Source organism: Micromys minutus (assembly GCF_963924665.1).
Source record: "Micromys minutus genome assembly, chromosome: 19".
In the NCBI taxonomy this organism is placed as follows: Eukaryota; Metazoa; Chordata; class Mammalia; order Rodentia; family Muridae; genus Micromys; species Micromys minutus.
Genome location: NC_137954.1, coordinates 6,432,443 through 6,456,199, shown reverse-complemented (window position 1 = coordinate 6,456,199; position 23,757 = coordinate 6,432,443). Strand labels below are relative to the sequence as shown.

At 43.7% G+C, this 23,757-nt stretch overlaps 1 protein-coding gene across 1 annotated transcript in view; it reads left to right on the top strand.

The window, feature by feature from the left end:
* Window positions 1-13,321: 13,321 nt before the first annotated feature.
* Window positions 13,322-23,757, top strand: part of DNAH7 (dynein axonemal heavy chain 7) — a gene marked incomplete at both ends in the record, with an annotated part of 241,149 nt that continues 230,713 nt past the window's right edge. Inside the window, 5 exons of the mRNA XM_080932888.1 lie at window positions 13,322-13,393; window positions 14,208-14,270; window positions 15,970-16,032; window positions 16,758-16,866; window positions 18,285-18,432. Of these exons, the coding sequence (XP_080789014.1) occupies window positions 13,322-13,393; window positions 14,208-14,270; window positions 15,970-16,032; window positions 16,758-16,866; window positions 18,285-18,432 (455 nt within the window). The remainder of the gene's footprint in view (window positions 13,394-14,207; window positions 14,271-15,969; window positions 16,033-16,757; window positions 16,867-18,284; window positions 18,433-23,757) is intronic.

Sequence of the window (23,757 nt, the reverse complement as noted above, 5' to 3'; positions counted from 1 at the left end):
AGCTCAGTTGATGGAACATCACTGATTTAATAAAGCTATCACAGATATAAATAGAGATAAAGATAGATAAATATATAGATAGATAGAGAGAGAGAGGGAGGGAGGGAGGGAGGGAGGGAGGGAGGGAGGGAGGGAGGGAGAGAGAGAGAGAGAGAGAGAGAGAGAGAGAGAGAGAGAGAGAGAGAGAGAGAGAGAGAGAGAGAGAGAAGTTAAGGAGAAGGTGGAGACCAGAGTCTAACTAGAGGTTACATGATGACCAGTACAGAGTCTGTCCTGAGAAGAGGCTTATGGGAGCCATGGTGGGATTGGTAAGAAGGAAGGGGTAATAAAAACTGGAATGCCTGCTCTATACTTGAAACTAAGCAGGGTCCATTTTATAAGCTGTGTGGACCAATCCCCATAATTCCAGAGGGGTGCAATGCCACGAGAGACAAAAATGGTTATAGAGAGGTTACTTGCTGACATTCACCAACCAGTAGAGACAAAGGCCTGACTAATGCCAGCCCTGATTCCAGAAAATGTACTCTCTTCTTCTGCCTTGGACACAGAAAAGACACCCTACCTCAGTTAGCAGAGATGTCTCAGTGTTGGAATATATGGGAGAGATTTATAGAATTAATTTATAATCTTACTTACAAGGTTAAACAAAGCCCTTGGCAGGCTGAGAATGGCTGGCTAGGATCACACTCAACCTTTGATCAAGGAGAGAGAGAGAGAGAGAGAGAGAGAGAGAGAGAGAGAGAGAGAGAGAGAGAGAGAGAGGGGTTTGCAGAATGTTCTTTGGAAAGATTACCAAAGTAAATAAAGAGAAAGTTTTTCAGTTGCCCCAAGCAATCACGAAAACACTACTTATCTATGTGATTACCAGGCAAAGTTGAAAAGCATTTTATTGGGCAAATAAAGACCAGAGTGATCTGTGTGTCACTGACCTTTAAGTCACCTGACAGACAGGGATATGGTGAAGTAAAAACATTCAGGCATCTAGATACAGGTCTCAAGAAGCTTTGAAGATTTGACTTATAATGTACAAATCACAGGTTCCCAGAGACGAGGGACAGATGCATATACAAAGGAAAACTGGCTAGTCTGTGTATTTTCTGCTTCATACTGCTGGAGAGGAAAATTACTTAAGGTATGCCCCCCCCCCCAATACAACATACAATCACCAAATACAATGAAACCCATTCATAAAAATCCTGGACTGACAAAGAAGTCGATTTGCTTTCCACACGTGTCACTTGCTTCAGCATTAATACATATCTGTGCTTCTTGATGACCGCAAAATTTAAAATTTAAATAGTCTATATTAAAAGTTTCATGTTAAAAAGAGCTATCTAGAACGCTTCTCTTGACAATTTACAAATGAATATATCTCCCTCTAGTGTTCAAGGAAAATAATGCAGCCACTCTCTTTTGTCTGGTTGTGATTAGTAGAAGGTCAAAGTGTGGTTAAAAAAAACAGCATTGCTGTTTGTTTTCCTAGGAATTGCGCCACATATATTTCAATGTTTTCTTGAACAAATACCGCACGCATGAATTGCCAGCCTCAATTTGTTGGGTTCTTTCATATCTAATCTATCTGCTGTGACTTTGACTTTGAACTTGCATAACTTTGTTAAAGAGTTGAAAAATGTGTGATATTTTTTTAAAGTGTCCTGAAAGAGAAAATAAACCCCAGGGTCTGCCCTCAGACTGCCTTTGTCCCTGTTTTCCTCCAAGATAAAACCACCTCAGCAGCAAAATGAAACAGTAACACTGAAACATCCAGACTGTGAGGGAGAGATCTAGTGTAAATCCAGATGAACTTGATAGTTAGGGAACCAAAATATAAACAGGACTTTCCTCCCTCTTCCCTCCCTCCCTCCTTCCCTCCCTCCCTTCCTTCCTCCTTCTATCCCTTCCTCTGCCTTTCTCTCCCTCCCTTCTCCCTTCCTTCCCTCCCTCCTTCCTCCCCTCCCTCCTCCCTCCTCACCCCCATGCCTTTCTCCTAACCTCCAATCCCCACTTATTTGATAGCACTGACTGTCTCCATGACTTTAGTTACCATCTGTGGATAAACTGGTTACCTTTTTCATTTATATCCTGACTAGTAACGCAGCCAGAGCTGTCTGGCTTATTTCCACCCCAATATCTTTCTTGGTTACCTAACAGTCATCTTAAGTTCAACATATTTAACCCCAAATTTTTAATTCACCTTCCACCATCTACCAAACAGCTTAGACCAAAGGACCTCTGAGCCAGATAAAGCCTCACTGATACTGGACCTCAGCTCCTTCCTTACATCCAATGCCTCAGCAACCCTCATTGTGTTTCCTGCAGAGCAATCTCTGATTTGTCCCCTCACGCCCACTATGCCAGTTACTTTTTAAAGCTTTCCAGTTATTGTTTCTCCCTCCCTGCCTTCTCTAGTCAGGTTCCTAGTTGGCCTGATCCAAAGAAGAATCAACAGCACACCCACTGCTTCCTTCAACATGTCCACAGCTTCTAAAGTGACAGTTACCAAATAACAGAATGGAGAGTATCACAGAACTCAGGACTCTGGGCAGCTTAAGCTTAGGTTTGTTTTTGCATGCACCTGTGTTACTGTGTGTGTGCATCTGTGTGTATGCATGTGCACAGTCTGTGTGGAGAGCAGAGGACCACTTTTCAGTGTAGGTTCTTGCCTTCCACCATGTGGGGCCTGGGAATTGAACTCTGGCCGTCAGGCTTGGTGGCAATCCCCTCTACCTACTGAGCCATCTCATTGTCCGCTGTTTGTTTATTTATTTTCGACAAGATCATACAGCCTAAAACACTCACTGCAAAACTCTCCAGCCTCTGCCCTCTGAGTGTTCATGTGAAGACAATAGATTCTAAAGGAAAAAAATGGTCTTCTTATAAAAAAAGATTGTCTTAGAGCCAGCACAAACTGGGGTATATAATCCTTAAACAAGCATGTGGCCATATCCAGTAAAAAAAAAAAAAGTCATCTTATCAGCAGAACAAAACTAACCCAGCACTGTAAACTGTGGAGAGAGCACGGGCCAGTCAACATCCAACTGGACAGAGTTTGGGGAACATACGAAGTACATTCCCGTTCTCCATGTATGAGAACATATGACGATGTTCTCACAGTCAGTTAACTGGGAACTGCACTTCCACACTTATAGATGAGTAAACCAAACCTTTCCTGATAACTCTACCCAAGGGAGGCTCGCAGTAGCTGACACAGGCTGCAGGGAACAGATTACAGGAGGGGATGGGCGGGACCAAGTAGCCCAGTGTCTCTGATCTCTGTTGCTTTAAGAAATCCACTGATGCCTGTCAGGATCCCGAGCTAGGATTAGCCTGAAGGGCAAGGAGAAGGATTACTTTCCTTCTTTCATGTCAGTACTCACTTTGTGGCATCCCAGACAACGGAGAGAATTACTGTGGGAACCCACCCCCATGGGGCACATTCCTTCTGCCTGACAGAGCACAGGACAACGGACAGGCACACAAGCACTGCTTTTGCCCAGTTTCGTTAAATGGTTTTCTTTCCAGAATTCTGGCACGGTGCCTTGCTGAAGACAGATTTAGAAGCAGGATCCTGCAAATGAGAAGTTGGCCCAGGGGAGCCGTATGAATGGGAGGCTGCAGAAGCAGCATAGAAAGTCACAGTAGTGGGATGCCTGCGGTGACAACCGTGGAGACTGGGGTGTGTGGTCAGAGAGCAAGGACTGAAGCATGCTTGTTGATGGAAAGGTGTGGATAACCAATGGCTGACAATCTCAGGCTTCTTCCTGGCTGCCTAGGGTGGTTGCTGTTAATTCCTAGATGCCCCCTGGCCCACTCAGGTGGAATGTGATCCTCTATGAAGTTGTCCAGTTGACCTTGGGCTGCTAGCCAGCACCCTCTGTTCCTGGGAACTGCTTGGAGAAGGCCTCGTTATCCCGTAACCTGGTCATATCTTCCTTTCTCCCACTGATTATCTATGGGCCTTGAGGTCATTTTTTTTTCTCTTCTTATTTCGTACCTTCTAAGTGTTTTTGCTATTCCTACATGGGGTGACGTAACTGCTGCGCTTGACTGGGTTTCCAGTCCTCTCACGGTGCTTCTGGAGCGAAGGGCAGCTGCCGTCTTCACAGTCTTCACACCGTCCTCAGACCGCCTTCCTCCCTCCAGGCCTCAGCTGACATTTGCCCCCATTCTCCAGATCTGGGATCTGCAGGGTCTATGTGAAGCAGGTAGCTTTAGAGTCGAAATCCTACATAAAGTCACTTTGGAGTTGTCCGTTTTTAATTCTTTTTTTTCCACTCAAGCTCCAGAGAAACTTACAAGAAACAAGCAGGAAGGATGATGGAGCTACCCTGGTTCTCGGGTGAGGTTAGGACTGGTCACCTTGGCTCGCTGAAATATTTGACTGGCTGAGTGTGGTGGTGCACACCTTTTATCCAAGCACTGAGGAATTCCATGAGGATGGATGGATCTCTGTGACGAGGAGACCAGCCTGATGTACAAATTCTAGGCAAGCTAGGGCTACACAGTGAGATCTCCGTCTCAAAAGAAAAAAAAATGCCGGCAAGGATGTAGAACTGCTGTGTAGAATTGGTAGGCATTTACATTATTATGGTTCTGTGGAAATTGGCATTAGGTTAAAAGAAAGAAAGAAAAAACGGAATGAAAGAAAGAAGGAAGGAAAGGAAGGATCCTGAAGGAATAGAAGTCACACAATCCATCTGCATGACTACTGGGCATATAGTCAACGAAACCTAAGTCATCATACATCACGGACACTCGTACATCTGTGTTTATTGGGGCGCTGCTCACAACAGACAAGTTATGGGAATCAACTTAGGTACAACAGATGAATGGATGAAGAAAATATGAAACAGAATATTGTTGAGCCATAAGGAAGAATGAGATTGTATCATTTACAAAAATTTACATTTACAAAAAAAACGCAACTACAGACTGTTGAGTACTGTAACTCGGACTCAGAAACACAAAAATTGCATGATTTACCTATATTTAAAAAAAGTTACACGGAATTGGAAGGAATATTCAATAGGAAGAGGAAAAGCAGGGAACTGTGGGTAAAATACAATTGAAGTACATGTATCAGTGAATAAAATACTATAATAAAATCCATTATTTTGTACTAAAAGTACAATGATTCTTTGAAATGGAACTGAGAATGCCCAGAAGCTGTTCGTCATCTTCATGCCCCCGAGCTGAGCAAGTGCAGGGGTGTGTTCGCCTCCAAAGTTCCTGCCTACATAAAAAGATATATTACAAACGGAACCCCAGCTCTACTCTGTTAAGGGGTGCATTGCATTCAAAATGGTTCTAGTGTCTCTGTACCCTTTGCAGGCAATATATCTTTCTACAATGTTCTGCCTTCTGCTTGGCACTTTTTAGCTTTGTATTCATGGAGGTATGCACCAGTTTGCTTGGTTGCAGACCCATTTTCTGGTACCAATTCTTACCAACCATGCCTTCTGTTTCCTGTTTAAGGATGCTTGTCTCTGAATCCAAAGCCTGTATGCTGAGCCCCCTGGAAAGCAGCGCAGCTGTTAGGGACAGCTACCATCACTAACAGAGAGCTCTTGTCCATTGTGGGTGAAGCCTTTCATCTCCTCCATTTGTCTCTGTTCCTGTGAGCTACTTATTTCAAACTTCACTTCTTCCTTCTGCCTTTCAACCACACACTGTAAGATGCCCTCTCCATCTAAGGGTACCTACTTTCATCTGTTTATCTTGATTTTGTTTCCTCTTCATTTGTATTTAACAGAAACAAAACTCTTCCTCTTTAAAGTCACATAGTTCTAGTGTTGGGCAGTGCTCCCAGCCCATGTCGTTACCTTTTAGTCGTGAGATGCTTTGAAGATTGTAACGGGCAATTTTGAAAACACGCTTGCTTTTCTTGAGAGCCCTGCCCACGCTCCTGGCCAGGCTCTGTGATCAGATCTGCCCATTGCCATTTTCCCAGGAATGCTGGGTACTTCGGTCGCTCCCCACTGGCCAACCTCCCCGTGGCTTGGCCAAGCCACCAATGACAGCCTCAGCTGTGTGCTTTCTCTGCCCACCTGTGTTCTGTGGATAGAAAACACCACATAGTTCTAACAGTTTAAAACCAGCCGGATAAGACAACTGCTGGTCACAGAATCTATTATCCTAAACTTATCAGCTATTTTATATCAGCCCCCAGGACTTACAGGGCGTTCGCCCTCCTCTCCCCAAAGCCTGGCCGGAATGCTCTCTGTCCTCCTGGGACCGGAAAATCCCATCTTCTCAGTTGTTTCACCCAGCAGTTGGCTCCTGCTGTTTTTGTTGACACAATTAAGAACCAATTAGGGAATCAATACCTCCCTCTACAGAATACTGTTAGATATTGTTCACTGTCAGTTGCTAGTGCAACTTTAAAAGTGATAATTCCAAAAAGCTTGAATATCCAGGAAACAATTCACACAATGTAGGAAGCTCAAAGAGAAGGAAGGCCAGAAGGTGGATGCCTCAGTTCTTCTTAGAAGGGAGAACAAAACTCTCATGGGAGGAAATAATGGGACAAATAGAGGAACAGGGATTGGAGAAAAGATCATCCAGAGACTGTCTCACCAGGGGATCTACCCCATATGCAGCCACTAAACCCAAGTACTATTGCTGATGCCAAGAAGTGCTTACTGGCAGGAATCTGATATGGATGCCTCCTCAGAGGCTCTGCCAGAGCCATACTGATACAGAGGAGGATGCTTGCAGCTAACCATCAGACTGAACACAGGGACCCCAATGAAGGAGCTAGAGAAAGGACTGAAGGAGCTGAAAGGATTTGCAACCCCATGGGAAGAACAACATTATCAACTAACCAAACCCACCACAGCTCTCACAGGGACTAAACCAACAACCAATGAGTTCCCACAGAGAGACCCATGGCTCCAGCTGCATATGTAGCAGAGGATGGCATTCTCTGGCATCAATGGGAGGAGAGGCTTTTGGTCCAGCGAAGGCTCGTTTTCCCAGCGTAGGGGAGCTAATGTGCTGAGGTGGGAGAGGATGGTTGGGAGAGGGAGCACCTTCATGAAGGCAATGGGAGGGGGAGGGGAAATGGGATCGGAGGAAGGGGATAACATCTGAAATGTAAATGCAGAGAATATCCAATAAAAATTTATATATTAAAAAAGTGACAATTCTTCTCTATCCTAGCTAGTTCTCAAGTAAACAAGACAGAGACAATAGAATTTATTTAATCATGCTGCTTTGTGGCACAGCAGCTGAGCAGCTATTGGATCTATTACATTCTTCTAAGCTAGCTGGCTACTTCCCAGTCCAAATTCTTGAGGTGCCTGCATTATGGTTTTGCTCTCTCTTTCTGCTCCAAGTGTTCCCATTGTGTCTTTCCAACTCTCTCTTCCTGGTGACTCTCCGTTCCTCCACCTCTCTCCTCCTCCCATGTCTGGGATCAGACATTCCTATTTTCTGCTCAGCCATTGGCTGACCAACTTTTATTGGCAAGTCAGAATAAATGGGGAACAATGTTTACACAACATTCAGGTGAGAGACACATAGAATAACCATTTATCACCTATCCTTAAAATATTTTTTCATTATTCTATATTCTTTTTATCTCTGGTCACTTTTTCTGAGTTCTTCTTTTAGCCTCCCCTCTCCCCTATGCTCAGTTTTTAAACTATTGGTATTTAGGGGTTTTATTATTTTTTTAATAGATTTTTCTCTGTTCTTGTTCGATGTACTTCATGAACTCTTTAATTGGAGCTTAAGGATTTGATGTTTGGGCCATGGGGGGCTTCTACTTTCTTGAGTTACCATCAGGTTGTTCTTCCTTAGCAGATACACCAGTTTACACTGCCCTGTAGTGCGAGGTTTCTGGTTTCTCCTTGGGAGAACTTGTTAATATTCCGAGTCTAAATCTCTTACCCAGAATAACATCTGTAAAGACTTGTTCTTAATCCACATGTTGTCACTTCAGTGTTCTGAGAGTTTCTTTGTTCACACAGGATTTGCACTTGAATAGGGTTGAGTTAGTTTGTCTTCTTCTGTTACTTTGAGGTCAGATCTAATAAGTTAGTGCAAAACCCAATGCCATAGAGCCAGCGAAATCGCTCAGTGGGTGAGGGCATTTGCTATCGTCTGATACTCTGAGTTTGATCATTGGAACATGTAATGATAGCAGAGGAGACTAATGCCCACGGGTTGTCCTCTGACCTCTACATTCCCCCCCCCCCCAATAAATATATAAAACTAAAAGAAGGGGACTGGAGAAATGGTTCCATGATTAAGAACACAGTCTGCTCTTCCAGAGGTCCTGAGTTCAATTCTCAGCAACCACATGGTGGCTCACAAACATCTATAATGGCGTTTGATGCCCTCTTCTGGCATCTGGGTATATGCAGACAGAACACCCATGTGTATAAAATAAATAGAATCTTAATAAAAATAAAACCAAAAGAAAATCAAATGCGATGAAACCTTTCCTCTGTTTTTATTAAAGGGTTTCAAAGTGTTAGTTTTTACATGTAGGTAATCCACATGAGTTAATTTTTATATGCGACATTAAGTGTCTACGTCACATTCGTGCATGTGGATATCTTCTTTTCTCAGTATCATTTATTGGAAAGGCATTGTCTCATCACTGTATCTTTGTACTAAATTTCGAAATAAAAAAATATGAGGCTTTCATATACATCATTAAAAAACAAACAAACAAACAAACAAACAAACAAAAAACCTCCATTGTTTCGGCCATTCGAGTTCCCTCAAGATGCCACATAAAATTTAGGTTAGGAACCTGCCATTTCTCAACAGAATATTTCTACATCAGGTGTGGTGGCAAACGCCTGTAATTCTAGCACTTGGGAGGCTGACAAGACTGAGAATTTGTGGCCAGTTTGGGCTATCAAATGAGACCATCTCAAAACCAAACCAAACCAAACCAAACTAAACTAAACTAAAACGTTTTAGTGGGAGACAGTTTATGTGAAAGTCTAAACTCTCACTCTCTTTTCCCAGATCTTTAAAATAGTGGAGTTAAATGGATTTCTGAGAGCTCACTTTCTAGTGTGCTGGGGAAGTCAACAGAACTGAACGCCGAGGCCCCTCAGTCTTGAGTGCCTTCTCATTATTCTACTTGTCTGCATTAGCAGTGAAATTTGCAGAAACAGTGAACGAAGGCTTAAGGCAGAGGACCACGCCCACGCAGGGACCCACTTAGTCACCAAAGGGTCTTCGCTCCTCGCAGCTGCCGGCCACCCTCCGCAAGGGAGTGTGGGACGGTGTTAGAAGCCACCAAGGTCCCCCCCCCCCCCCCGCGCCCCCAGAGCCACGCTGCTCGACCTCTCACAAAGTTCTGGGCCTGATCTCGCAGACACAGATGACCGGAAGTGGAATCCGCCAGCTTGTTGCTTAGCAACGAGTGAACCAGGGACGCCAAAGCTCCCGGCTCAGAGAGAGAGGAGACTTGAGCGAGCTGCCCAGTGGCGAGCAACTCTGGTCTCTGGTCCCGCAGCAGCGATTCCCGCCGGCCCTGCGTGGCCCGCAGGTCCTTGCCACCATGAGCACGGAGCAGGTGAGCGGGGCCGCCAGGGTCGCAGGTCCCCGGGGCCAGGCGTGCAGGAGCAGTGCGGACTGCACCCTTAGGGAACAAGGATGCCAGTACTACCTCCCGTTGTTTCCCTCCCGTTCCCTTCCCAGCAGATGGACGTCGTTGTTGCTTTAACAACAAACGCGCTCCACAGCGACCCCAGCTGCTCTCCGGGAGTGTTGGGGTGACAGGAGGCTGGGTGGAACGTCATTGTGGGAGTGGTTTCAGAGAGTTGCTATCTGCCAAGCCTTCCCACCCTAAACTGGCCTGGAGTCCAATGTTGAGGCTAGGTTGGCCTTGAACTCGCGGCACTCCCCTGGACCCCGCCCAGTGCTGAGATTACAGGCCTCCCTGGGTTCTCCCTTAGTCCTGTGGTGTGTAATAAAAGATGCAATCTACACTAGCTACGTTGTAAACATTAAAAAAAAAAAATCTTTCTTTGTTGAACTTGAGTAACTATAGCATGAACCATGACCAATGGTTTTGATGCCAGCCCAACCCAAATAAAAAGAAGTTGATTTTTCACTCTGATAGTTGGACTCAGCTTTTTAAATTTTTTCATCACTTTATAGTGGTTTCTCTTATGCATTGAGTTTGTTGTAAAGGCATACCCCCAAGAGCCCGAGTTCTTGAGCTGGGCCCTACACCCGACAGCCCCTGTTCCCATACACTCAAAATTAGTTTATTAGCATCTTTAGGGTCTGATAACTTCCAAGGGCATCACCAGCTGGTGTCACCCCTCAACACAAGAGCTCCTTGGAAAGACGTGTCCTATCTATACTGTTAACAGCTATAGTTAGAGACGATATAGGTTATAGGTTGCTAGCAGAATCTAACCAAGCCTGCTAACCAAGTGAGTAATAGTTGTCTAAGTGCTGCAGACATTTTTCAGTATTTTTTGGAAATACCCATAATGATTGAGAACGAAGAAACAGGTGTTTTGTCTCACATGTCAAAGGGCAGTTAGCAGTGCCAGAGGAAACCAGGAAAGAGTCTCTCAAAATACAGATACACGTAACAGGAAAAACCACCACCACAAAAACAAAAAAAACACCCTAGCAATCACTAGACCTCACTGTGTGATTCTTAACAAAATTACACAACTTGTTGCCCCTATAATTGAGTAGCCCACTTGCTTGATGCCCAAGTCAGTCTTTGGCACAATCATGGAACCATAGTCCACACTGTCAAGATCTAGAATACCTCTTTTATCCAGCATCCGGTGGTTTTTCTGGAAAAGCTACTTTTATTAATTCCTGTCACCTGCCCAGCTCCAGCTGTGAAGATGCCACTAAGTCGTCATTGGAAGTCAAGCTCGGTCCATCTTTATAGAATGATACTGGGACGCAACACCCCTGGTCTCCTCACAGGCCCCAGAAAGGGCCGTGTTCATTGGAGGAACCTTGGAATCACCAAGAATGGACATCATTAACCCATCAAGGGTTCTTGCCGCTTTCTATACCCATTTTTAAGCAGCAGAGGGCGCTCTCCTACTGTTCTGGTTGATTTTGCAATTTTTTTTTTTTTTTAAGACTCGCCCTGATCCTTTCTTCTATGCTAATTTAAGAGTACAGTTTTCCTTTTGAAAAGATGAAAGTTTTATACTTTAATCTAAAACAAATAGAACGGATTAAATTTTCGGAAATTCCATTTTAACGTGACATTTACTTACGTATTCATCCCATTTGAAGAAGTGAGCAGGTGGCTGAATCCTATTTACTGAGGAGGCTTTAACGTATTCATCTCGTTAGTGGAAGGTTGAGAGGGACGCGGCATTTTTCAGAGATAGCTGTCTGGGTGTTTCTCTTAAGTTCGGTATTTAAAGAGAAATGCGAGTCCTTTGCAGTTTCTCATTTCATTTTTAATGCTAGGAGGAAAAATCAAAACAAACAACAACAAAAAAAAAAAAAAAAAAAAAAACCAACCAACCAAACAAACAAACAAAAAAAAAACAAAAATCAAAAAAAAAAAAAAAAAAAAAAAAAAAAAAAACCAAAAAACTTCAGACACTTAAAGGATTCCGTTAAAGAAGGAAGTTTCCAGAATTTAAAAAGAGTCACTTACTCGGTGATGAGGAAGAGCCTCACAAATGGACTGCTGCTTGTGGACAGGGAAGGCAGAACTGCTGCAGCCTGTCAGGGCTCAGCTCCCGTGAACGCTGCAGACCAACCGATCACTGTTTGTCTGCCATGGTCAACGGCTTCCTTGCTTAAAACCATTATTATTATTATTATTATTATTATTATTATTATTAATTATTATAATTATTATTATGTTTTTCAAGATAAAGTGTTTTTGTATAGTCCTGGCTTTCTGAGAACTTGCTCTGTAGATCAAGCTGGCCCTGACCTCACAGAGATCTGCCCTCTTCTGCCTCCTGAGAGCTGGGGCTGAAGGTGTGCAGCACCACTGCCTGGCTAGAAACAAATACTTTTATTTTTTTTTATCTGTATGATGCCTGTACGGTGTATGCGCCATGGATGCAGTGCCCTCAAAGGCCAGAAGGGGGCATTAGAGCCCCCGGGGTTAGAATCATAGACTCCTGTGAGCTGCCAAGTAGGTGTTGGGAAGGAGCCCAGGTTCTCTGCAAAGGCCACAAGCTCTCCTAACTACAGAGCCATCTCTCCAGCCCTCGCCAGCCATTTTGTCTGCCTATCATTCAAAAGAAGCGGAGATAAAGTTTTTTTTTTTTTTTTTTTTTTTTTTTTTTTTTTTTTTGTGATACTTGAGCTGCAGTGACAACTTTTATCAACCACAACTCAAACATGTGACAGTCATATTTAGAATAGCCTGTTAAAATTTATTTTTAAAACCAAGACTTACTGCAGAGTTGAGACTAACCTTGAACTTGTATAATCCTCCTGTCTCAGTATGACATCATATTTAATAACATAATTAAATTTTGAGAGGTTCCTGGAAATTTAGTGGGGGGGGGGAGGGGGAAACAGTCAATTTAGCAGAAACCTTTGATTGCCTGGCTAATGCAATGCTTGGGTTATGTAAAGGGTTTCACAATATCCCTTCCAAGTGTTGAGTAGATAAAAACCAAGAAAGAAAAATCTGAAGTATAGACTGTTAAGCAGTTTCATTGTGGAGTATAAATTTATACTGAGTTCCTATAGAAAACAGATGGCACGTTTTAAAAGACAATTAAAGAATAGGGGTGGGCTGGGAGGGTGTGTGTGGTTCAGGGAGCACACAAGAGTGTGAGGCAAGCTTTACTTCACAGCTAATATAAAATGTGGCTGAGTGAATCAAATTTATCATTAGTGAGTAACAGACAGCACACAGCCATGGCTGAGGGGGGACCAGTGAACCCTGTGAGAGTCAGAAAAACAACAGTTGTCCCAGGCCTGCACTCGGGGACTGTTTAGCCACACAGATCACGAGTACCTAGACATAAACAGTCCAACTCTACTCCCCAGTCCACCATACGGGGTGCTCAGTATGCTGGGATACCTCTTACTGGTTACAGAAGTTACTTACAGAAGTTTGAGGATTAGGAGCTTGGATGATTCCCATACACAGAATCTGTCCTCTCTATCACGGAGCAGGAAAAACAGTGCAGCTATCACAGAAATCACTGAAAGCAGAAGAAGCCTTCATAGGAAGAAACTATCATAAGCAGATGAACTTTCCGGTCCACAAATCATTTGGGGGCCAGCGCCCAGCATGCATGGACACCCCAGATTCAAAAGCACCTTTAATGATAGTTTAACTAAAACATCTAAAATCCACCCCCCAAATTTATTCCTGAGCACAAAAATGGAGTCAAAGGCTGACTTACGGAGGTCTGTCCTTCCCTCGGAGTGTGTTCCAGGCTGTAAAACTCATATGGTCAGTCTTGGTGGCAAGTGCCTCAAGTACAAGGCCATCTGTCCTGGTTAAGTGACTTATTTCAATTTAATTAATTAATTAATTAATTAATCAATCAATCAATTAATTAATTAATTCTGTCCACATGACACGAGTTAGAATTATCTGTAAAAAAACAAAAACAAAATCGGAACAACCTCGGTGGAGAAAGTGCCTCTTAAACTACTTACGGGCCGTAGGTAAATCTGTGCGGCATTTTCTCTTGGTGATCGGTGTGGAAGGGCCCAGCTCACTGTGGGTGGTGCCTGGGCAAGTGGTCCTGAAGCATGCAGGAAGGCAGGCTGAGCAAGTAGTGCTCCTCCGTGCTCTCTGCTTCAGTTCATGATTGGGCTCCTGCCGCGGGTTCCCCTGATGATAGAGTATAACGTATAAGCCAAATAAACTTCCTGCAACCCAAATGCCTTTATTCATGGTTATCACAGCCACAGAAACCCTAACTGAGACACCATCTTACCAATCCTGAAACTGTTTCTCAATTTCAACTTTTGACTGCTTAGTACTAGTCCCCCACCCCTCTGTGTGTGTGAGAGTGTGTGCGAGTGAGTGTGTGTTAATTTTGTATCTAGCAACCTCCTTGCTGAATGAACTAATTATGAATTCAATAATTCCTTGGTGTATTATGAAATTTCTGTATATAAGATCATAATACCGGTAAATAATGTTTTAGGATATTTTGTATGATACGTTCTTGACTTTATAGTAAACAGTGTAAAATTTGGCTGAGTGAATTAAATTTGTCAGTAACAAGTAAACAGGTTCTTTCTTCCCTACACAGGATAAACTGCCTGCTAAAGCAAAATCCAAGACGCCAGTGAGATTCCGACCACACCCACCTATGGTAATTTGTTAATATATTAACGCTCTTTATTCTATTATGGTGTTGCTCACTGTCTGATTTCAAATTCTGTGTTCTAGCTGATTCTACCCTGATAGAAAAATTCTGTCTGGTGCATATTTTAGAAGAAAACCCTCTATCCTACTAAAGCCACCACATTAGTAATGTCCAGCACGGATGGATGGGTTGAGGAATCTGAGGCAAAGAAACCCCAGATGATCTCCAGGAGGGTTGTCAGTGTTGGTTGGCATCAGGAAAAAGGGCTTGGTCACAGTGATGTGTTTGGCATTGTGACCTTTGAGGGGGGTCATTTATTTCTCTGAACCTCCTTCGTGACATCAGAGGAGACGACTCTTCTAGCGTCAAAGGCTGTATTATATAAGATTTGGCAGATTTTGGTTTTTGTTTTCATCATTTCTCTCTATATTATCACTGTCTGTGGAAAGGCAGCTAATAGGCATTCTTAGGAACCAAGCACTGGAAGAGTTAGGTTCTGCTGCGGTAAAACTTACCGTTTACTAATTACATCGGATTTTATGACATTGAGTTACACTCTTATGGGTTCTTGGACTTGAGTCTAAGTAGAGTTTCAGAACAGATATTACTTTGGAAGTTTCTTTCAAGTCTTGGAATGAAATCTTTGATAGAATCTGCATTGCTTTGTACAGGGAAGTTTCCTAACATTTCAAAGCACACGTATTTTGATTATCTTTCTGTTTGCAATGTTTGAAACAGAATTATTAGATCCTTATAGGGTAAACGGTAACTTTTGTACATCTATCAGTGTCTTTATGTTTTCTAGTTCACAAATCAAAGTATAAAAAAAATCTGAAATAAAAAAATCCAGTTTCTCTTTAGAACTCAGCAAATCATAAAATTGAAAATGCTGCTGCCGGGGCGTTTAGGCCTGTTAGTCTTGTGTTCACTTACCACTGATGTGTCCGGGGCTCAGATGATTGATTCTTTCAAGCCAACAAACCATATGGTTATTTAAAATGTGTTTTCTGGCTGATTGAAAAACCTTACGATATGCTTATTTTTTGAGCATATCTTAAAGTTTTTTTAAAAAAATATTCTTGAGTATTAGTGATTTATGAGAAGTCATACTTAGGGGATGGTTTAAAACAATCGATTTCCTTGCTTGTATCTAAGCGACATGTCCATACTTCTGTGGAGGCAGCCAGAAGACTGAGGGAAACTTTTCAGTTCAGAGCAGGGATATTTTAGGTGACTCTCAGCCTCAGAGGACTAACAAGGCTCCTTGGGTGTAAAGAACAGGCTAGGCAATGGAAGAACCACTCTCTGTAGGTCCTGAGGGTGCTCAGGAAACACACCTGCAAGATCCATTATTTCCACAGAGCTCAGCCTCAGATCCCAGTGGAGATAGATGTTCTGGCTGAGGCATGACGACAGATACAGAGGCATTTGGCGAGGTGGTGCCCCCTGCCAGGATGCTGAAACCCTGAAAGGAAATCTCTGTCTCTCTGGCACTGGGCACTGGGTGACACTCATGGAAAGCCACCATGGAATGCCAATAAAATGTACCAGAGGCTGAGCATCGGGCCAGCCACACACAAGTGGAGAGGGTGCGCCCCACCAGGTGCCGACTGATGGCTGCCACCCCAAGAGAGTATGAGAAACACCACTGGACAATATAAAACTGTGTTCATGTTTCTTTTCTTCCTTCATGTATTTTATACAGGATAAACCATCCAGCAAAGAAAAAGCCAAGCTGCCGACAAGAGTTTTACCACAGTTAACTTTGGTAATTTATCTGTATAACATCTGAAATGTTACCATATGTAGGCTTAGATTTTTTAAAACCTATTTTTAATAAGGATTCTCAAACGCTTCAACCCCTCCTTCTAGCCCACCGTCCAAAGGTAGGGGAGAAACAATGGTAAATCAGACAAGGGGACGTGGACCTGTTTAGAAGTAGTTCTTTGGGGGCGATTCCTTCTCCGTTTGTCTCCCGTTCAGTAGAGTCAGGATACCAAACTCTCTCCTGAGGATGCAGGGGCTGGGGCTGGTTCCAGCAGGACAGGCAGAGGAAGTCTCCTAGTGCAAGTACAGCAACTACAAACAACAGGAACGCAGTGCACGTTCCAGAAAGCTAACGGGGTTACAATACATTTCCAAGGACATTCGTTTGGCCGCGATTAGATATTACACAGTGTATGCAGGTACTGAAACACTGCATGGCACCCCATCGGTATGTCATGCTGCTATTCAGAAATCTTGTAGACAGCGGCTGACACTGGAATGGGCAGACAGGGTGGAAGAGACACTCCAGGTTTCTGTAATAGATGCTCATCACCAAGTACCATCGGGGCTTTTGTGACCGTTTCCTGATAATGTCCAGACAAGCCTGTGTGTCTTCCCAGGGGCCCTGATGTGCTTGGGAAAATATTTGAGCTGCCCCTAGAAATACTCGTGTATGAAATGAAGCATTTTCTATGTTACTAATATTACTTGCATTTTCTATTTTAGGTAGGAGCCAAGCCCCAGTGGCAGCAGACTGCCCCACCATTCCATTTAAGTATCAATCAGGAAAGCCCCATTCTAGAACCCTATACTGTGAAAAATGAGCAGTCATATGGTAAGGACTTTTTTTTTTCTACTAAAATCATGGATAGTTAATAAAGTCATAAAATTATAAAAATCTAAGCAGTGCATGTTATATAAAAAACATTTCTTTTATACATTTACTAATCATAAAACAATCATCTCCAGTTCCTAGTTATTTAAGGCCACTCATTGTCAATGCTTTTTGTGAAAAGGACATTTACTTATTTATTATTTTATTTATTTATTATTCTAGTTTACTTTCTCACACACACACAGACACACACACAGAGAAACACACACACACAGACATACACATATAAGCACAGACACACACACATACAAACACACACTGACACACATAGACATACACACATAAGCACAGACACACACAGAGACATATACACATAAGCACAGACACACACACACACACACACACACACACACACACACACACAGAGAGAGAGAGAGAGAGAGAGAGAGAGAGAGAGATTCTTCCATTCTTTTTTTTTATCTGCTTCCCTCTCTCAGAGGTCCCCAACCCCTCCTCCCAGCAAGTCTCTTCTGTATTTATTTAGGGTTGCCTGCAGGGACATGGGAAAGGCAACTTGTGGCGGCTACCATTCAGGCTTCTTTGCCTTAGAGAGCAACTCTTGACTGCCTGAGGTTCCTCAGGGAGGGGTGGGACTTTGTGAATCCACCCCCTTCACAAAGTTGGTGGGCCTTCTGTGTCAAACCTTTTTCTCTAGGAATGTCCTAAGTTGTGGATAATAATTCCAAATTAGTCATCTAAAAATAACTTTAGTCTAGGGCCTGAAGGGATAATAACTCAGTCAGTAAATATGAGGCCAACGGACCAGAGTTTCCTCTGCATATCCACAGAAGAAGCTGGATGAGGCTGTGAGCCCTTACAGGCTCAGTGATGAGCTGAGACAGGGGGATTCTTGAGGCCGGCTAGCTAACCTTCTAGCCTGATCCATGATCTCCAGGTGACAAAGTTTGGCTTCTGCACACGTGTGTACACAGAGATGTATATCCACATCTTTAAAAATTCTAATGTATAAGCATTTGTTAGATGGATTACATTTAACATGCACATGCTTTTGAAACCAGGGATCTTTAAATTTTTCTTGAATAGTGTGACTTTGTTTTTATCACAGTCTAAATTTTAATCTTTTTAAGAGACTCTGATACAAATATAACTGAAAATATTTATTAATCAAAGCACCACACAATTCAACAACATTCTTAAGATGATTAGAGAGTTCGATAGTGGTGAATTAAAGTAGACATTTAGTAATTTTTTGTAGTAAAACAATATGAATTAGGATTCTTTGAGCTGAGTACAAAGGGCATGAACATTTTGTAGATGGTGCCGCAGTGTCTTATTCTAAGGACGTATATGCCCCAGCTTACCTTCTATATTAACAACTGTTGCTTTGTAAATTTAAGCTGAATACATGGACCACTTTGGAAAAAAAGGCAAACTACTGGACCAAATTGATGATGCTCGTTCTGCACCATCAACTTCCAGATCAAAGGTCAAATCTCCACATAAGGAGAGAGAGAATTTCAGAAGTACCCTCGTCAACGTCATCATGTGAGTGCTGTGAGCTAACCCCCATGTTACCTCAGTAAAGCCCTGGGAAGTAACAACTGAACACATAATCCCCCCTGTATATCTCTAGTGGGTGCCTCCAAGACTTGTTACAGTGAGACCAGCATAAGAACAGAGAAGAGAGAGTCTGAGTCCACCCCTGTTAAGTGTGTCCTGCTTTTTAACAGCATCCCTTGTGAAGTTGCCCATGTTAGCATCTGATGTCAGCCAAGTGAGCAAAGACTATCTGGGAGTTCTGGCTGTCACCACGGTGGCTGGTAGAGGACGTGGTTGCCTCCCATGTTGTCTGTTCAGGGGGTATAATGACTTTTGTGATGTTGAGAGTCCTCATGTGAAACAGGACTTAGGGTCCAAGGGTTCCACGGAGAAGGCTGGAAGCTCTGATGATCCCCTTTGCCCTGCTCACACACACCTCTGTGTAGGTTGTTTGGTGCCCCCTTTTGCTTCATTCTGACTCTCAGGGTGCTAATAGGATTTCATGACCCACTGTGGTATGTAGCTCAGCTGCAGAAGGCCGCTTGCCTTTCTTCCACAAGCCACGTCTCTATCTGGAGCTCTGGGTGCTGAGTGTTCTTAGCAAGTGGGGTTCGTGTGTTCTCACAGGTGTATGTGAATGTGGTTTCTATTCATTTGTTTGTTTATTTTTATCCAGGATCTTACTATATAATCCAGGATAAAGTTAAATTCACAATCCTGCCTCTCTCCTCATGTGCTGGGGGGAAGACAGGCATGTGCCAATATATAAAGTGGCTTTGAGTTTGCTGTTGACAATGCCCCGAGACTATTAGCAGCTTGGGCCACTTGTGTAGCTCTTGCTGTTTTCTTTGCGTGAGCACACTCATATCAGCTGGTGTGAAGTCAACACCAAGCCTTGGGAGGAAGAGCCCATAGTTACACATTTGTAGAAGAAATGCTCCTTGCTCCTACTTCTGGTATTGGGAATTGAACCCAAGGCATCATGCATGCTAAGTAAGTACCGTACTATTGAAATATAAACTCAATCCTCTTTAAGTTTTATTTCAACATAGTGTTTTATTATATTGCCTAGCACTTGGCATCATTTTACCTCAGCCTCAGAAATAGCTGGTATTATCAACATGGGCCATAACACCCAGCAAGAAATAGGATCTTGGGTCTTGCTCTCTTATTCTCTTGTTCTCTGCCTCTCGGACTCTTGCTCTCCCCTCTTGCCCCTCCTTTCCACGTGCTCATGGCTGGCCTCTACTTCTCTATTCCTCCTTTCTCTGCCTCTATCACCCTCTTAACTCCTGCCATGACCTGAATAAACTCTATTCTGTACCGAAAGAAAGAAATAGAATCTTATTTTGCACTTTCCTATCTTCGTTCCCTCCTCTTTCCTACCTCCTTCCGTTCTTCCCTTACTCAGATGATTTAGATATAACAATATACATGCATAAAAATAGCAGCAAGTCGAGGACCCAGTATTACTGGCTGGCTCATTGGAGAGTGAACTTAGCTTGGGTCCTCATGCTGTGCTGGTTGGTCAGTCAGAAGGGCCATGGTCAAACCCCACAGGTGCCCGAGCATGGGATGGCTGACAAGAGCTTCCTAGATGCAACTGCTTGTAACTTCTAGGCCTCATTTAAATGAAAGAATGATGCATCTCAGTCTGAGTCCCCCATTTCACTCGGGCTTACAGAATTATTTTCCTCTTCACTTGAGTATGAGGACCTGAAGCCCCAGCCACACAACCACTGCTACAACCTCAGTATTTTTGCCAGCTCTGCCTTGACATTTTTCCTTTTCAATTAAACAAACAAACAAAAAGTATCATTTTCCCACTTCCTCCCTTTACTCTCTCCCATTCCCATTTCTGTTTCCTCAACCCCTCCCCGTGCCTCCTACCCCAATTTTGTTCAAATTTGTGAAAGGCTTTTTTCTTGGTTGTTATCATTTTACATGTGCGTGACCTGCTGAGTCTGTTGAGTACATGTGCATATGCACACATATGTTATATGTATATTACTCCAGGGCTGGGCCACTGCTATTGAATAACCAGTGGGGAGTTCACCATAGGAAAGAAAGTCTCCCCTCTCAGATCTTAGTTGCCTGTATTTTTTTTGGGGGGGGTTAGGGCTCCTTCGACAGTTCTCTCTTCCATCTTAGCATTTCCACTGGTACTGTAGTTGTTCAAATCTTGTTTAGGTAATCATATTGTTGAGGTGTCATGGGTATAACTTCCTGGCATTTCTAGGAGATACACCCTCCTAGCAGACTTCCTAGTCTTGGGGTCTTGCAGTCTTCCTGCCTCCCATTTCCTCCGTTTTCCTTAGGTTTTAGGTGCACGGGCTGTTTTGTAGATCTGTTTATTAGAACCCTGTAACCCCGGATCAATTATTCTCTGCATAGTGACCATCTATGACTTTCTGCAATGGTCTTTGTCTGCCGCCAAGAGCAGCTACTTTGATGGGGAGTGAGAGCTACACTTCCCCGTGGGTATCAGGCTACGAATTTAGAATGCAGTTAGTAATGATTCTGTTCTAATACAGTGGCAGCAGCAGGCTCTCCTCTGAGGCCCATGACCTCAGTAGCCCTAGGTAGTTGAAGAGGTTTCTGGTACCAGATGTGATTTCCCTATTGTTGAGCTCTTTAAATCCGTGAAGGCATCTGTAAGTCAACACCAGCATGCAAGTGCCACTACTTCATCTGTAGGGACACCTTGACACGATGGTTAGTGTTGTGTTTCACAGGCGTCACGGCTGGCCCCGACTACTGATTATCCCCCCCTTGCAGCTGCCCTGACTACTGATTATCCCCCCCCCCCCCTGCAGCTGCTGACTGCTGCCCCTTAGGGAGGAGGCTTTCAGGTTAGCTCTAGCTGGAATCTTCTGAGTCTGTGTCTGACACGGTGTTTTCCGCAACAGGGTCTTGCTTTGGCTCTCTGAGAGGCAGCCGAAGACAGCACCAATAGTCTATGTTGCTTTGGGGGGACCCCCCCATGAGCAACAACTTAAAAGGTTTCTCATGCCTGGTACTGGTGCTTCTGTTAGATAGTCTATGGCTCTTTTGGGGAGCACTGTCAGCCCAAGTGGCATTACTTCATCTAAGATATATAGGTAATTTAGCAAATATAAAAGAATATGATTCCTTAAGGCTTTTTCAAATATTCCCAGCCCTTCACCCCCTTTGTGCTGATGTCCTTTTCTCCTCCCCAGTTAAAAGCTCCTCCCATTTTCCCCTTTGTGACCCTTTATCCTGCTATTTCCCGCTCTAGGGCTTCTTCTCCCCATGGTCCCCTTTCTCCAGGTTATCTACTCATTGCTGAAGATCTGGCTCTGGGCACCTCAGATAATGGAGGACAAGTGGTTTGTCTTTCTGGGTCTGGGTCACCTCAGTCAATACAGGGATGATTATCAAAGCACGGAGGGAATTTAGGTAGACATGGGATCATGAGCACACACAAGGCATCAAATATACAGGAAGAACAAGAGATATTTTTCCCAGATCTTTTCAGAACAAGGAGAATAGAGCGAACAACAATCCTGTATCTAAAGATCACTGAGGGAGATTTAAAAAGTCTGAAAGAAAGTATTTGGGGCAGTCCATGCTGCTAGACTTAATTGTACATGTATTAATAAGTCACAGTATCACCCTTTGCTTAATAAACATATCATTATAATTTCACTTATAATGAGAAACTTATCACTAAATTTAAAAAGAAGGAATACGTAAATGAAGATGGGAACCAACCTTCTGGGTCCAGGGACCCTCCTTCCTTTCCTAGGTTTCATTTTGATCAGGTGCTACATTTTTGCCAAGTGCTTCTATTGTGTCTACTGAGATGACCCACTGGCCTTTCTCCTTTATTCTGTCAGCGCGCTTCACGCATGGCTTCTGTAGCTTTCACTCACTCACCATACGCCGTAATCTGTATCATATAGCTGGGCTTTATTTGCTAAATTTGTTGGAGGACAATTTGAAAATTATATTCAGTGTACATAAACAGAAAACTCAGTGGCACACCTCTAATCTAGTGTACTCCCTGGTGGCAAATTTCTTGGTCTTTGCTTTTTTCCAGCCTGGCAGGGAAAGCCACACGTTTGGGGTGTTGGCTCCCCGCCATTTCTATTGTAATTGTTTCCAGGAGCTTCCGCCAGCTTATCCAGAGTCCTTTGGTCTTCTTGGTTAACATGGGAAAGCAACAGTGCCTGCTACATGTCTTCCTGTGGACCAACTGCCCAGCCTTTGATGATGTAGTAACCCCCTAACCCCCTCAATGTTTCAACACGGGACAGGCAGGAAGGACAGCAGCTGGATAGGATTACATGATGTCCAACCAGGACCAGCTGAGCCTGCCTGCCCTCTTCCAAGGTTGGAGCAGAATTGGCCCCTTCTTGAAGCACAGGTAATCTCTTCATGAGGACGGACTGTGCTTCTCTGGCTTTTCTATGGCTGAATCATTGGGGATCTACAACCCATGACTCAGGGAACTGGTCAATCACAAGACATACTGTAATGTATGTAGTTACAGCAGGCAGATGCAGTTGGGACACCTAACAAAGCAATGGGGTCCTCATTGGCCCTGGACGTCTGCTGCAGTAATTATTAACAGTTGGATGGCTTAGTCTTATCGTCGGCCCCTTGCTTTCACTTCTCAGGTGTCACTCGGTCCACGAGCTACACTCTCCACCAGATTCCCTTCCCAGGCACTTCACTCCACCCGCCCTGGTGCTTCTGCCTCAGTGTGTTTCTTTACTCCACCGCCTGGCACAAACAAGACTCTAAGGCCCGATAGCTTTTCATGCAGGTTTATATATTCAATTCTCAACCCACAAACGCTCTACACAATCAGATTACATCCAATGGACAAAGACACAAACTGCCCTTCTATATGAGATAAAAAGACCTACAGAAACCCTTAAAATATTCATATCTACCTATTTTCAAATACGGCCACCAGGATCTAAGTGTGCTTTCTCCGGCTCCATCATGATCTCCTCCTCCAATCTCTGTGACTCTTCTGTTTTCCCACCTTTTCTCCGCCTACCTCTCCACCGTCCAATCATGTATCGACTTAACATAAATCTACAGATGTCCTGTTCAGTGCCCTGGTTCCCAGGCCCTTGCACCCTTGCTCATGCAGAGAATACCCTTTGGGCATTCAACTTCTTCACAGCAGCAGGTCTCAGGCCTGGTCTTCCTCTCTTCCTCTTTCCTTCTGGAATCGTGTCCTGCTGGAGGAAAGAGACTTGCTGTTTTGTGATGGGTTTTTAAGCAGGGTGACCAGTTTGGGGCTGCCATGTCACGTGTCTCTACTAGCCTCATAAAATAAATTGGGACCATGAG